This window comes from Coenobita brevimanus, chromosome 87, assembly GCF_032717465.1.
Source record: "Coenobita brevimanus isolate Jiangsu-jjx chromosome 87, ASM3271746v2, whole genome shotgun sequence".
In the NCBI taxonomy this organism is placed as follows: Eukaryota; Metazoa; Arthropoda; class Malacostraca; order Decapoda; family Coenobitidae; genus Coenobita; species Coenobita brevimanus.
The window spans coordinates 10,793,170-10,806,649 of NC_137040.1; the positions used below are offsets into that span (position 1 = coordinate 10,793,170).

The 13,480-nt window shown below is 41.9% G+C and overlaps 1 protein-coding gene across 1 annotated transcript in view; it reads right to left on the reverse strand.

Annotated features, from left to right (window-relative positions):
- Positions 1-3,022: 3,022 nt before the first annotated feature.
- LOC145410974 (uncharacterized) overlaps positions 3,023-13,480 on the reverse strand; it is a 125,596-nt gene continuing 115,138 nt past the window's right edge. Inside the window, exons 5-6 of the mRNA XM_080281030.1 lie at positions 4,315-4,981; positions 3,023-3,046 (exon numbers count right to left, since the gene is read on the reverse strand). Coding sequence (XP_080137156.1) covers positions 3,023-3,046; positions 4,315-4,981 — 691 coding nt within the window. The remainder of the gene's footprint in view (positions 3,047-4,314; positions 4,982-13,480) is intronic.

Consider the following 13,480-nt stretch of genomic DNA (forward strand, 5'->3'; position numbering starts at 1 on the left):
ACCTACCACCTCTAGACAGAGGTGAATTACTGATACACTGGAAAAGACCAAATAAGGTGCCATTATACTCTAAAAAGGAGACAGAAAAGATCCACTGAACTACAGGTCTATGTCCTTACAAGTGTTGTTTGTAAACTCTGAAAAATATAGCTAGAAACAGATGGACTCAATTTCTAGTTAGTAATAACCAAACAATTTGGATTTAGAGAAGGATCATCTTGCATTACTAATCTTTTAAGTTTCTACAGTAGAGCTGTGGATATTATACAAGAGAGTGAGGGTAGGGTAGATTGAGCCTAGCTGGATCTGTGAAAAGCATCTGACAGGGTGCCACATAAAAGGCTATTGTGGTAACTTAAAACTGCTGGAGGGGTGCATGAGAAACTGTTAAAACAGATGGAAAAATATTTGTTGGGAAGACATGAGAGAACAGTTTTAAGAGATTACGTATCTCAATGGAAGAGTGTACCGTATTTCATGGCATGTTAGACGCTGCAGTGTGAAAGACGCACCCTAATTCTGGAAGGGAAGCTCTGAGAAAAAAAGTATGGCTTGAATAAGACTACAGAAAGGTTGCTTGATATGAGTATTTTTCACTAAAATACACACTCACCTTTCAGAACCTCTGTTCAGTACTTTGGTTTCTTTATTTTTATGTAAAAGAAGGGTACAAGACATGAAAACAAACAACCCCTTCCTTATGTAATGTTACTTCATTCCATGACACTATCTTAACACATTAGTCTCTCTCTTCAGTACTGTATATGTATGTTTGGTGTCTTTATTTTTATGTAAAAGAAGGGTACAAGACAAGAAAACAAACAAACAACCCCTTCCTTATAAACTGTTATCCATACCACGACACCATCTTAACACTACCGGTTTGTTTATGAAATATGAAGTGTCCGATTCCTTTAGTAAAGTAATTTGAGACGATGTTCATCTCTATTAAAGTACACTACATACGTATCAGTATATAGAGATAAGTATTATTTTTCGTGAAGTGAACTTAAAAAAACAAAACTCAATAAAACCAGTTCTTTCATTCACTTAAGAAAATACAAAGGCCATTAAGTGAAGGAATACACTATATCTCCAAAACAAATGCCTGCATGTCTTCAAATGCCTGCATGTGTGAACTTTAGAATCAAACAACACAACCATGTTTTCAAAAATCAATTACAAGGAATGTTTACACCTTTTTATGTACCCTAAAAGTACCAGAAGCCATCCTAACATGGGGTGATCTAATTTCCATATCGCTAGGCGCTAAACTGCTAAATTGCTAAACTGCTAATAATGCTGTAATTTCGGGAAGTATTATTTAATGTTGCAACTTTTTCGCATTTTTCACTAACAGTAATATAAGACTGCTTCCTTCTATGATGCTCTTGTATCGAATGAAACAAAATATCAGTAAGAGATGCCAGACTAACAAGAATTTTTGAATTTCCATATGAGACAGACGTCTGTTACAATGACTCAACAAAAGTCATGCTAGCCAACATCTCCAATATGATTCCCTTGCTAGTTAGTGATTGGATAGCAAGTGATCATTATTGCCCTTCTGAAGGTTAGCAAGGGGTTCAGAAGTGATCATGTTCTGAGAGTTGAGGGAACGCTAGGTGCTAAATTGCTAAACTGCTAATAAGCTGTAATTTCAGACAGTACTGTTTAATGTTGCAGATGTTTTTCCCTTTTTTCAGTAACGGTAATATAAAACTGTTTCCTTCTATTATATTCTTGTCTCTGATGAAACAAAATATCAGTAAGAGAAGCCAGCCAAACAAGGGTTATTGAATTTCCAAATGAGACAGATGTCTGTTATAATGACTCAACAAAAGTCACGCTAGCCAACATCTCCAATATGATTCCCTTGCTAGTCAGTGATTGGATAGCAAGTGATCATTATTGCCTTTCTGAAGGTTAGCAAGGGGTTCAGAAGTGATCATATTCTGAGAGTTGGGGGAATGCTAGGTGCTAAACTGCTATACTGCTAAAAAGCTGTAATTTCAGACAGTACTGTTTAACGTTGCAGTTGTTTTTCCCGTTTTTCAGTAACGGTAATATAAAACTGTTTCCTTCTGTTATATTCTTGTCTCTAATGAAACAAAATATCAGTAAGAGAAGCCAGCCAAACAAGAGTTATTGAATTTCCATATGAGACGTCTGTTACAGTGACTCAAATGTCATGCTAGCCATCATCTCCAGTATGATTCTCTTACAAGTTACTGAATGGATGGCAAGCAAAGTGATCATGACTGCATTTCAGAAGGTTAGCAGGGAGTTCACCAGTGATCATGTTAGCCTGCTAAAGCAGTGTGTATGCTAGATGCTAAACTGCTATACCGCTAAACCCCCAGACCGTCACATGGCCAGTTGTAAACAAACCCTAAATTTTTTCTTGAGCCTGGGTGTTTCTAATCGTAAAATCTGAGTATATACACAAGTGAATGTAACGTTTTACAATAAATCAAAGGTGTTTTTACTCTAAATAAAATACTTGACTGCCAAACAGTGAGGTCATCCTCTGTATAAGTGATTCTTCTAAATGGAGCCAAGGTAGTCTCGCCTCCACGGACGCATGGGGATATTTGAAGATGATTTTGAGACAAAAAAGTGCGTCTTCCACCCCACGAAGTACGGTAATTAGTGAAGTGACCCATGGTTCAGTGCTGACCCTGGTCAAGTTTCTCACATGTGGTATGTGAACAACATGCTAGAAGGGCTCAGTTGTTATATGAACATGTTTGAAGATGACGTGGAGGCACTTTGTTTGTGACCACTCCATATAAGGGATAATGGCATCTGGCAATAGATAGATGGATAGACAGATTATGAATGAAATTAGTACAGAGCTGCAAGATGACTTAGACAAAATACACAAATGGATCCAGACCTGGAAAACAGATTTTAATGCAAAGAAATGGTAACTATTAGAAATGGGGTGAGTGAAAAGAGACCTAGATGTGATTACAAAATGGGAAAAAAGAAAATCAGCAAAGGAAAAGAAGAGGAGGCTTTAGAAGTAATCACGCAGGATGACCTGTCACCATAAAAACATAGCTGGCAGGATTATTGGAGAGGAATATGGACTCTTGACAAACATGAGAAAATGCCTTCAATTTTATGGATGAGGATAATGCTGAGTGATTGTAATACGCATGATAAGACCATGACCTGAGTACACAGAAGCATTATGATCATCATATTTTAAAAAACAAATAAATAAACTGGAGAAGCTACAAAGGATGGCCACAAAGATGATTCCAAACTTGAGAGAGCTTTCCTGTGAAGAAAGACTACACCAAATAAAACTGCCCACATTATGGGAGAGGAGAGAAACGGGAGATTTGACAAAGGTGTACAAAGGTGTAAGTGGTCCAGAACTACTGGACAGAGAGGACCTATTGTCAAAGGATGATGGCAAGACAAAAGGGCATGAATATAAATTGAGGAAGAGTAGGTGTCTCAATGATGGAGGGGAAAAAAAAAAAAGTTTCCCATTCAGATGTACAGATATAGTATCTGGGATGGGTTATAAGAGGAGGTGGTGCAGGCTTAGAACATCAGTGTGTTTAAACTAGATTATGTAGTAATACAAATGGAGGCAGGGGAATACATGCTTAGTTTAAATCCTGTACACTACAGCTAAGTAACACACATGCATAACACACATGCATAGACGTGCACACACACACACACACACACACACACACACACACACACACACACACACACACACACACACACACTCTCTCTCTCTCTCTCTCTGTACACAAAGAAGGTGGTTGCATATAGCTAAAAAATTACTGTGTTTGCTGCTAACTGTTCACTGGCTCAGTCATAAATGATTGCCAACTTTACAAATTATGTAAAACTTCCAAAAACTCAAACTGAAAACCATTAGGACTTGTTCTAAGTCTTTGAGGTACAAATAGTGAGATGAGGATGAGGATGGTGTAACTGGATGTGGTGGTGATGAGTGTGGTGGCAGACACTTTGGTGATGTGGTTCATGTACTTCTTCCTCCCCTGCTAAATCTTGCTCTCCAACTTCATGTACAATAGGTACCTCATCATGTGGCAAGGTTTCATGATGTACATCATTTTCAGCCTCTGCAGTACTGTGTGCTTCATGAATATCAAAATTTTGTGTTCTCAGATCAATTGTTTGGATATCACTTGTCTTAATGTTAAGGGTATGGATTTTATGAGTGGCTACAGTATGTGTCTGTATTTTATGAGTCTGCATATGGTAAGAAGGCACTTGGTGATCAGAGGATGGAGTGTATTGGGTAGTGTGTGTCTGTACAGAAGCAAGAGGTTGAGAGTTAGCAGGACTCTGATGCTGGGAAAAAGGACGGGCAGTAATGAGCTGTCTTCGTGATCCTTTCCTTCTCTTAGCACAGATAATAGCTGTCTTGTCTAGCTTTTCTTGAGAATGCTTTCGCTTCATGGTTCTGCTGACTGCAGTGATGATGCCTGAATGCTGACCAAAGCCCTCAAGTGCAGTCATGAGGTCCTGATCCTTCTTAATGCCCTGGTAGGTCCTTATGAACTCTTCTACTGGTCGAAGGAAGTGACCAGGGTTGGACTCCACTTTCGATATCAGACTATCAAACACAGCCCTCAGTCCTTTCTGGCACCGGCTGACTGTCTCTGATTGTACTTCATCAGTATCAGGATTATGGAACTGCTCAAGAAAATGGAGGGGTGGAGGGTAACTCTCTGTGCTTAGTTGCTGATGCACTGAATGAAGGAGTGACGGATTTTCACTTTCAATGTTATTTTCATTCTGTATTTTTTGGTTCTGTGGTGTGCAAATAGCTATTATAATATTGTCATCTTCAGTTTGCTCAATACTTGCACAATGTGATTCATATTTTTCACAGTAAGGCTTTAAGTATTTTTCAAGCTCAAGTAGCTTCTTCTTTCCAGGTGATTTAGGATACTTGGGGTAAAAGAGCTTGTAGTACAGCCTGGGAAAGAAAAGAATATTAAAAGTAAGTTACACGTTTCCTGTAAATAAAACACACCTATACACCAACCATGTCAATATCATCACTACCCAAATTCCTAGTTAATACAAAAAGGGTGGATAGGACGTAGAAAAAAGGAGTAGGAAAGCTAAAACATATGTGAACTACTGACAGTGTGCCCAGTGAAACAGGCCATACATTCATTCAAGCATTTGAAATCTTTAACTCCACCACACAGGGAAACCAACTACAGATATATTTCACCCATCCTAGGAATAGGTTTCAAGTCACTTTCAACAACAGAGACAATAGAAATGGTGACATGATGAATCATCTCAGTATTAATGCTGAGGAACACTGCTTCTTGTCTCCAGGAATACTTCATGAAACATGACGTTTCCTCAGGGTCATCAATATTTAATCCACATTTTAAAATGAATGACTACATCATTTCCATGCATGCTCATAACGGTTCTTGGGAATTCATGTCAAAACACTCTGTTTTATCCACTACATCATGAATGCAATTGTTTTTTTCTTTCTTGTCTTTCTTCTTCTCATGTGCTTAGCAAGTGCCCTAATCTATTATTGGACTTATCAGCCTTTTTCTGTGTATTAAGCACTGGGTCTCTTCTGATGGATTTTGCCCCCTCCCCACCAGCATTGGAGCTTTCTCCCCCCCCCCCACTGTATTTGCATGTGAGGACCAGGGTGGCACAGGTGACACATCTTACATGTATTGCACCATTTCACCCCTGTCCTTGCACTGCCATGTTTCACTGTTATTTCTCCTTAATTTTTATGTCTTTAGTAAATTACTAAGACTCTCATTTTATTTGACCGCTGGCTTAATTAGCATTCTGCTTCTATCACACAGTGAGGCATAATGATCAGCATAGTTGTTGCTGGTATCCTTATCTTCTTCAGACTCCCATACAGTATTCTTTGGATATCCTGGATGCATATTTCATATGGTGGCCCTTGGACATAGTTTGTTACTACTGTATTATCTAATTAGTAATAGGCAACCTGGTATGTCCACTGCCACAAAACATAGGTAATTGTTTAGTGTGGGGGGGGGGGGAAGTGAATCCCCCCGAGCTAGGATTTATGGACAATATACAGCAGCTCTGCTGGGCAGGGAGAGATCCTTGGAGAGACCACTACAGGTATACCCTGCTTTAACGATGCAATTGGTTAGGTAAAAACCCACTGTTAGGCGGGGTATCGTATCTCGGGGTACATTTAACATGTAAAGTATAGAGATGCATTTTTGAGCCTCAAAATTCCCCTCAAACCAAGTCCTAAACCCATCCATATGAGTCCAAAAAAAAGTTTAAAGCCAATCTAAATGGCCTAAAAGCTGTAAAAGAAGCTAACCTAAGACTAACACATATAATTAACTCACTAAAACCAACAAATAATATCTGAAAATAGTCAAGTATAAGTCTTGAAGAAATCAAGTTTAGTAAATTGTACCTCAAAATGGTAATGTTCACTCTACCTATGGCAAAAACACACTAGTCCAAGTTCAAAAACAGTTTATAAATCAACCTAAACACACAATTTTGGTCTAAAATATCATCATAATCGGTAAAATATATATATGTGTGTGCGTGTGTGTGTAATATATATATATATATATATATATATATATATATATATATATATATATATATATATGTCGTTAAACCAGGGTTTGGCCATCTTTTTTTTTTTTTTTTTTAATGCTAGGAAGAAAGAACCAAAAGGCAGAAGCCTGCAAACTGTTCCTTCCAAGAAAAAAACTAAAACAATACAATCTATCTATCTATAGCCCGACGTCCTAATTTCGCAAAGGGTGATGGTGTAGAAGCTGCAGTTAAGGAGAAAAGAAGGCTTTTCCGGGAATGGAAGAAGGGTGGTAGCAAAGAGGAATATTTGGCTGCCAAGCGTAGGGCTAGAAGAGAGGTATACAAGGCAAAGTCTGAGTCACAGAGACTATTACTTGATAACCTAAATCATGGGGAAAGGAAAAATATGATATTTAGGGTGGCAGGTCAAGTGAAGAGGGATAATCGGGATATTATAGGTGAGCAGTGTGAGAAGAATGATGAAGGAAGGGTAGTGGTGAACAGTGAGGATATTAAAAATGCATGGAGAAAGCATTATAACTGGTTGTTGAATGAGGAATTTGACTGGGACAGGGAAGGTTTGGAACCAGCAGATCCAGTGTCTGGCCCTTGGCCTTTGATTGATACTGCTACTATGAGTGAGGCAATAGGCAGGATGAGGGTGGGAAAGGCAGCAGGTGCGCCTGGGTTGACTGCTGAAATGTTGAAGGCCTGAGGCGATATAGCGGTGAGTTTAGTCACTGACCTGATAAATAGCATTATTTATGAGTGTGTTGTCCCAGATGATTGGCTGAAGAGTGTAATTGTAAATGTGTATAAAGGGAAGGGTGATGCCCTGGAAAGAGGAAATTATAGAGGTATAAAGTTTTAGATCACATAATGAAGGTAATGGAGAGAGTTTTAGAAGGTATGATTAAAGAAAAAGTGAATATTGATGAGATGCAGTTTGGGTTTATGTCAGGTAGGGGGACCACTGATGCTATATTCATTGTTCGACAGCTTCAGGAAAAATATATTGGTAGGAGAAGGGATCTTTATTTTGTTTTTATTGATTTGGAAAAGGCCTTTGACAGAGTCCCTAGAGAGGTGGTGAAGTGGGCAATGAGAAAGCTTGGCTTGGAGGAGTGGCTGGTTAGGGTGGTTATGGCTATGTATGTGGGTGCTCACACCCAGGTAAGAGTGAATGGAGATAGTGATGAGTTTTCCGTGAATGCTGGTGTGCATCAGGGGTCAATCTTGACTCCCATGTTGTTTATCATGGTACTTGAAGCCCTTTCACGTGACTTTAGAAACGGACTCCCGTGGGAGTTGTTGTATGCTGATGATTTCGTGTTGATTGCAGAGAACGAAAGGAAGGTGGAGAAAAGGTTTAGGAAGTGGAGAGATGGTATGGAGCACAAGGGTTTAAGGGTAAATGCAGATAAAACAAAAGTGATGATATCTAGGGTTGGTGGCGGTACTGTCAAAGACGAGGGAGAGTGGCCATGTGAAGTTTGCCACAAGGGCGTGGGAAGTACTTCCATCTTGTGCGCTGTGTGTGATAAATGGGTGCATAAGAGATGTAGTGGTATCAGAGGTAGACTGCGAGATAATGCTGTTTTTATGTGTACGGCGTGTCGGGGTGAGCAGGTGGAGATTGTCAGACGTGAAAGGATTGAACTTACTGGTGAATCTCTTGAGTGTGTGGAAGAGTTTTTATTATTTGGAAGACATGTTGTGTGCTGGAGGTGGGGTTGGAGCTAGCTCTGTGGCTAGGGTGAGAAGTGGTTGGAAGAAGTTCAGGAAGCTCTTGCCTCTCCTGACATTGAGAGGACTCTCCCTACGTGCTAAGGGGTCTTTGTATGCAACACGTGTTAGGAGTGTAATGCTGTATGGTAGTGAGACCTGGGCAGTGAAGGAGGAAGATATTCGCCTGCTCAGACGTACAGAAAAAACAATGATTAGGTGGATGTGCAGTGCGTCCCTGCGTCCAAGGCCTGGAGGGGCTGGGTTTACGATGGAAGAGTTGAGAGGTAGGATGGGACTGGAGTGTATTGGTGTTGTGATGAGGAGGGGTAGATTGAGATGGTTTGGACATGTGGAGAGGATGGGGGATGATAATTGGGTGAGGAAGGTGAGAAGTGTTAAAATTGGGGGTGGGGTTATGAGATGTAGACCGAGAAAGTCATGGGACGAGGTCATTAATTGTGACATCAGGGTTAAGGGACTGAACAGGGAGGCTGCAATGGATCGTGCAGCGTGGAGAGCCGCCATTAGGTGACCCAGGCCGACACATGCAAGCATGTTGGAGCCTTTAAAAACGAAAATGAAAACGAATCATTGGCCCAGGGTGAGATGGGGCTCGGGCCTGTGCTAGAGGGTACAGGGCATTGTGGTTCCCAGGCTGCCGCTTCCGCCCAATAGAGAGGGGCCCGAATCTGGGAGTAGCGCCCCAGAAGGCGGTCCTATCAGTGGGTGTATAATGGCGGGATAGTTGCAGTGCCAAGACGCACTTGGAGGGTGTCCCTCCAGCTGTCCTGGCAGGGTGCCCTGAGGCCACTACCACAGCCACTGGTAAGCTGGTGGGCTAGGGGTCCCAGATCCATTGCCTGGACCTGGGACTGTGCAGTGAGTGGGGCCTGTGGTATGTCTATCCCCCTTTATTAATCCTGACTATGACAGAACACAAGAATAAGTTTCAAAGCAAACCTGAGGACAGTAAATCACCCAGGGGGATGAGGGTAGGTTCATGGAATGTGGGAAGTCTGGGGGGAAGACCAGGGGAAGTCGTTGAGGGATTTTCAGTAGGAGGTGGGTGGATGTGGCGTGTTTGCAGGAAGTCCAGTACAGGGGTGGATCAGCCAGAAAGATTGTTGGGAAGGACTGTTACTACAAGTTGCTTTGGCAGGGGGGGACAAACAGATATGGGGATGTTTGTGTGATGGTTGCGGAAAAATGGGAGGAATATGTTATGAATGTTATAAGAGAATGCGATAGGATATTGGTAGTGAAAATTCTATTCGGTAGAAAGATAGCTACAGTTATATTGGCATATGCTCCACATGCAGGATTGGATGAAGCAGAGAAAGATAGATTTTGGGATGATTTAATGCGTGTAGTAGGTGGTATTCGGGATGATGAGATAGTGGTTTTGGGAGGGGACTTAAATGGTCATGTAGGTGAAGCAGCACAAGGTTATGAAGAAGTACATGGGGGATGTGCGTATGGTATAAGGAAAGCAGAAAGGGAATGGATACTCGAGTCTGGGGAGGCAACGGACATGATTGTGTGCAACACATATTTTAGGAAAAGAGAGAGTAGGTTAATTACATATGAGTCTAGGGGAAATTCCAGTCAGATAGATTATTTTCTGGTTAGGAGGGCTGATAGGAGGTTAGTGAGGGATGTTAAAGTTATAGGAAGTGAGGAGTGTGTGCACCAGCACAAACTATTGATTTGTGATATGGTGCTTAAAGAAAGAGTGATGAAAAAGAGGGCTTATGTACCTAGGAGGAAAGTATGGAAGCTGAAAAACCAAGTAGTAAGGCATGCCTTCTATAGCGAAATGAGGAGAGTGGTGGCTGAAGAGGAAGCTGTAGAGAGAGACGTTAATGAACAGTACAGAGCCCTCAAGAACAATCCCTTGAGAGTTACTGATGTAACATGCGGTTGGACAAGAAGACCACCAAGACATAAAGTAACTTGGTGGTGGGATGAGGGTGTAGAAGCTGCAGTTAAGGAGAAAAGAAGGCTTTTCCGGGAATGGAAGAAAGGTGGTAGCAAGGAGGAATACATGGCTGCCAAGCATAGGGCTAGAAGAGAGCTATACAGGGCAAACTATGAATCACAGAGACTATTACTTGATAACCTAAATCATGGGGAAAGGAAAAATACAATATTTTAGGTGGCAAATCAGATGAAGAGGGATAATGGGGATATTACTGATGATCAGTGTGTGAAGAATGATGAAGGAAGAGTAGTGGTGAACAGTGACGATATTAAAGATGCATGGAGAGAGTATTATAGCCGGTTGTTGAATGAGGAGTTTGACTGGGACTGGGAAGGTTTGGAGCCAGCAGATCCAGTGTCTGGCCCTTGGCCTTTGATTGATGCTGCTACTGTGAGTGAGGCAATAGGCAGGATGAAGGTGGGGAAGGCAGCAGGTGTGTCTGGGTTGACTGCCGAAATGTTGAAGGCTCAGGAGATATAGGGGTGAGGTTAGTCAATGACCTGATAAATATGATTATTTATGAGTCAGGTCAGGTGCGGGTAAGGGGATGGGTCTATTATGATGTGGCAGGGGTAAACCAGCTCTGCTGTCGAGCCCTGCTGCGGATGTCACTGATTGCACTGCGCAGTTGACCCTTGTGCGGTGTGGTGCGGTGAGCTTCTGTCCCTTCTCCCCTTTGGGGTTAAGATGCGAATGAATGTGTTTGAATGGATGAGTAAATGGGGAGTGTGTTGTCCTGTCTTGGCTACCTCCCTTTCCTTGGGGGAAGCAGCCTAGGTATATAGATAGATAGTGTTGTCTCAGATGATTGGCTGAAGAGTGTAATTGTAAATGTGTATAAAGGGAAGGATGATGCCCTGGAAAGAGGAAATTATAGAGGTATAAAGCTTTTAAATCATATAATGAAGGTAATGGAGAGAGTTTTAGATGGTATGATTAGAGAAAGAGTGAATATTGATGAGATGCAGTTTGGGTTTATACCAGGTACGGGGACCACTGATGCCATATTCATCGTTCGACAGCTTCAGGAAAAGTATATTTGTAAAAGATGTAGGTGGTGGCAACCATCATCCACTCACTTGATGTAGTGCTGCCTACTTCTTCCTTAGCCTTTATCATTCTTTTTCTGTGTCTGTCCTCCTCTCTTCCCATTTTTTCCATCTTTCCTGTCTCTTCTTATTGCTTTTCTTTCCTTTATGGGTGGATTTACATAGAGTGACAAGCCAAATGGTTTCCTGTAAGCCAGGAAACCATTTACAACGCTGGGTGGTAACCATATAACCAAACCATACGTGCTCCCTACGTGTCAACAAGTGGATTGGTGGAGGATTAGTGCCCCTCCCCGTAGAACAAATAACTGAAAGTCAAACGGCCACTCTTTACAGGATTATGGCGTCTGGCAATAGATAGATATAAGAAAAGGGATCTGTATTTTGTTTTTGTCGATTTGGAAAAGGCCTTTGACAGAGTCCCTAGAGAGGTGGTGAAGTGGGCAATGAGAAAGCTTAGCTTGGAGGAGTGGCTGGTTAGGGTGGTTATGGCTATGTATGTGGGTGCTCAACCCCAGGTAAGAGTGAATGGAGTTTTGAGTGATGAGGTTTCCGTGAATGTTGGTGTGCATCAGGGGTCAGTTTTGAGTCCCATGTCGTTTATCATGGTACTTGAAGCCCTCTCACGTGACTTTAGAAACGGACTCCCGTGGGAGATGTTATATGCTGATGATTTGGTGTAGTTTGCAGAGAACGAAAGGGAGGCGGAGAAAGGTTTAGGAAGTGGAGAGATGGTATGGGGCACAAGGGCTTAAGGGTAAATGCAGGTAAAACAAAAGTGATGATATCTAGGGTTGGTGGCAATTCTGTCAAAGACGAGGGAGAGTGGCCATGTGAAGTTTGCCACAAGGGCGTGGGAAGTAATTCCATCTTATGCGGTGTTTGTGATAAATGGGTGCACAAGAGATATAGTGGTATCAGAGGTAGACTGTGAGATAATGCTGATTTTATGTGTACGGCGTGTCGGGGAGAGCAGGTGGAGATTGTCAGGCGTAAAAAGGATTGAACTTGCTGGTGAGTCTCTCGAGTGTGTGGAAGAGTTTTGTTATTTGGAAGACATGTTGTGTGCTGGAGGTGGGGCTGAGTTAGCTCTGTAGCTAGGGTGAGAAGTGGTTGGAAGAAGTTCAGGGAGCTCTTCCCTCTTCTGACATTGAGAGGGCTTTCCCTACATGCTAAGGGGTCTTTGTATGTAGCATGTGTTAGGAATGTAATGCTGTATGGTAGTGGGACCTGGGCAGTAAAGGAGGAGGATATTCGCCAGCTCAGACGTACAGAAATGACAATGATTAGGTGGATGTGTAGTGCGTCCCTGCGTGCAAGGTCCGGAGGGGCTGGGTTTACGATGGAAGAGTTGAGAGGTAGGATGGGACTGGAGTGTATTGGTGTTGTGATGAGGAGAGGTAGATTGAGATCATTTGGACATGTGGAGAGGATGGGGGATGACAATTGGGTGAGGAAGGTGAGAAGTGTTAATACTGGGGGTGGGGTTATGAGGGGTAGACCGAGAAAGACATGGGACGAGGCCATTAAGTGTGACCTAAGGGTTAAGGGACTGAACAGGGAGGCTGCAATGGATCGTGCAGCATGGAAAGCCGCCATTAGGTGACCAAGGCCGGTGCAACCAAGCATGTTGGAGCCTTTAAAAATGAAATGAAATGATGATGAAATGATATATATACATATATATATATATATATATATATATATATATATATATATATATATAGTCAACCCTTAACATCAGCATTTTTAACATACACGGTTTTAAATATCCGCGGGTAGACAGAACATAAATGGTTTTAAATATCCACAGGTGGACACAGTACTGGGACAGATTCACTAAAGCATTTTATCTCGTTGAACTCTGCTGACACTGTTCACTGCCAATGTAACATTATCCCAGGCACAGTTCATGGCTGTTTTAGTGATGGCATTATCCAGTGAATCAAATATAACACTCTTCCTTTTGGCCACTTCATTTATTAATGCCATTAATTCATCAGGGGAAAAGTTAGGACGGGCTGGCTGGGCGTATTTCTTTCTTCCATGTACCCTCGATGAGCTGCTCTAAACCGGATTGCTGCCCTCCTCCCCCCCCCCTCATGTCCCCCTCGATTAGGTGGTCCAA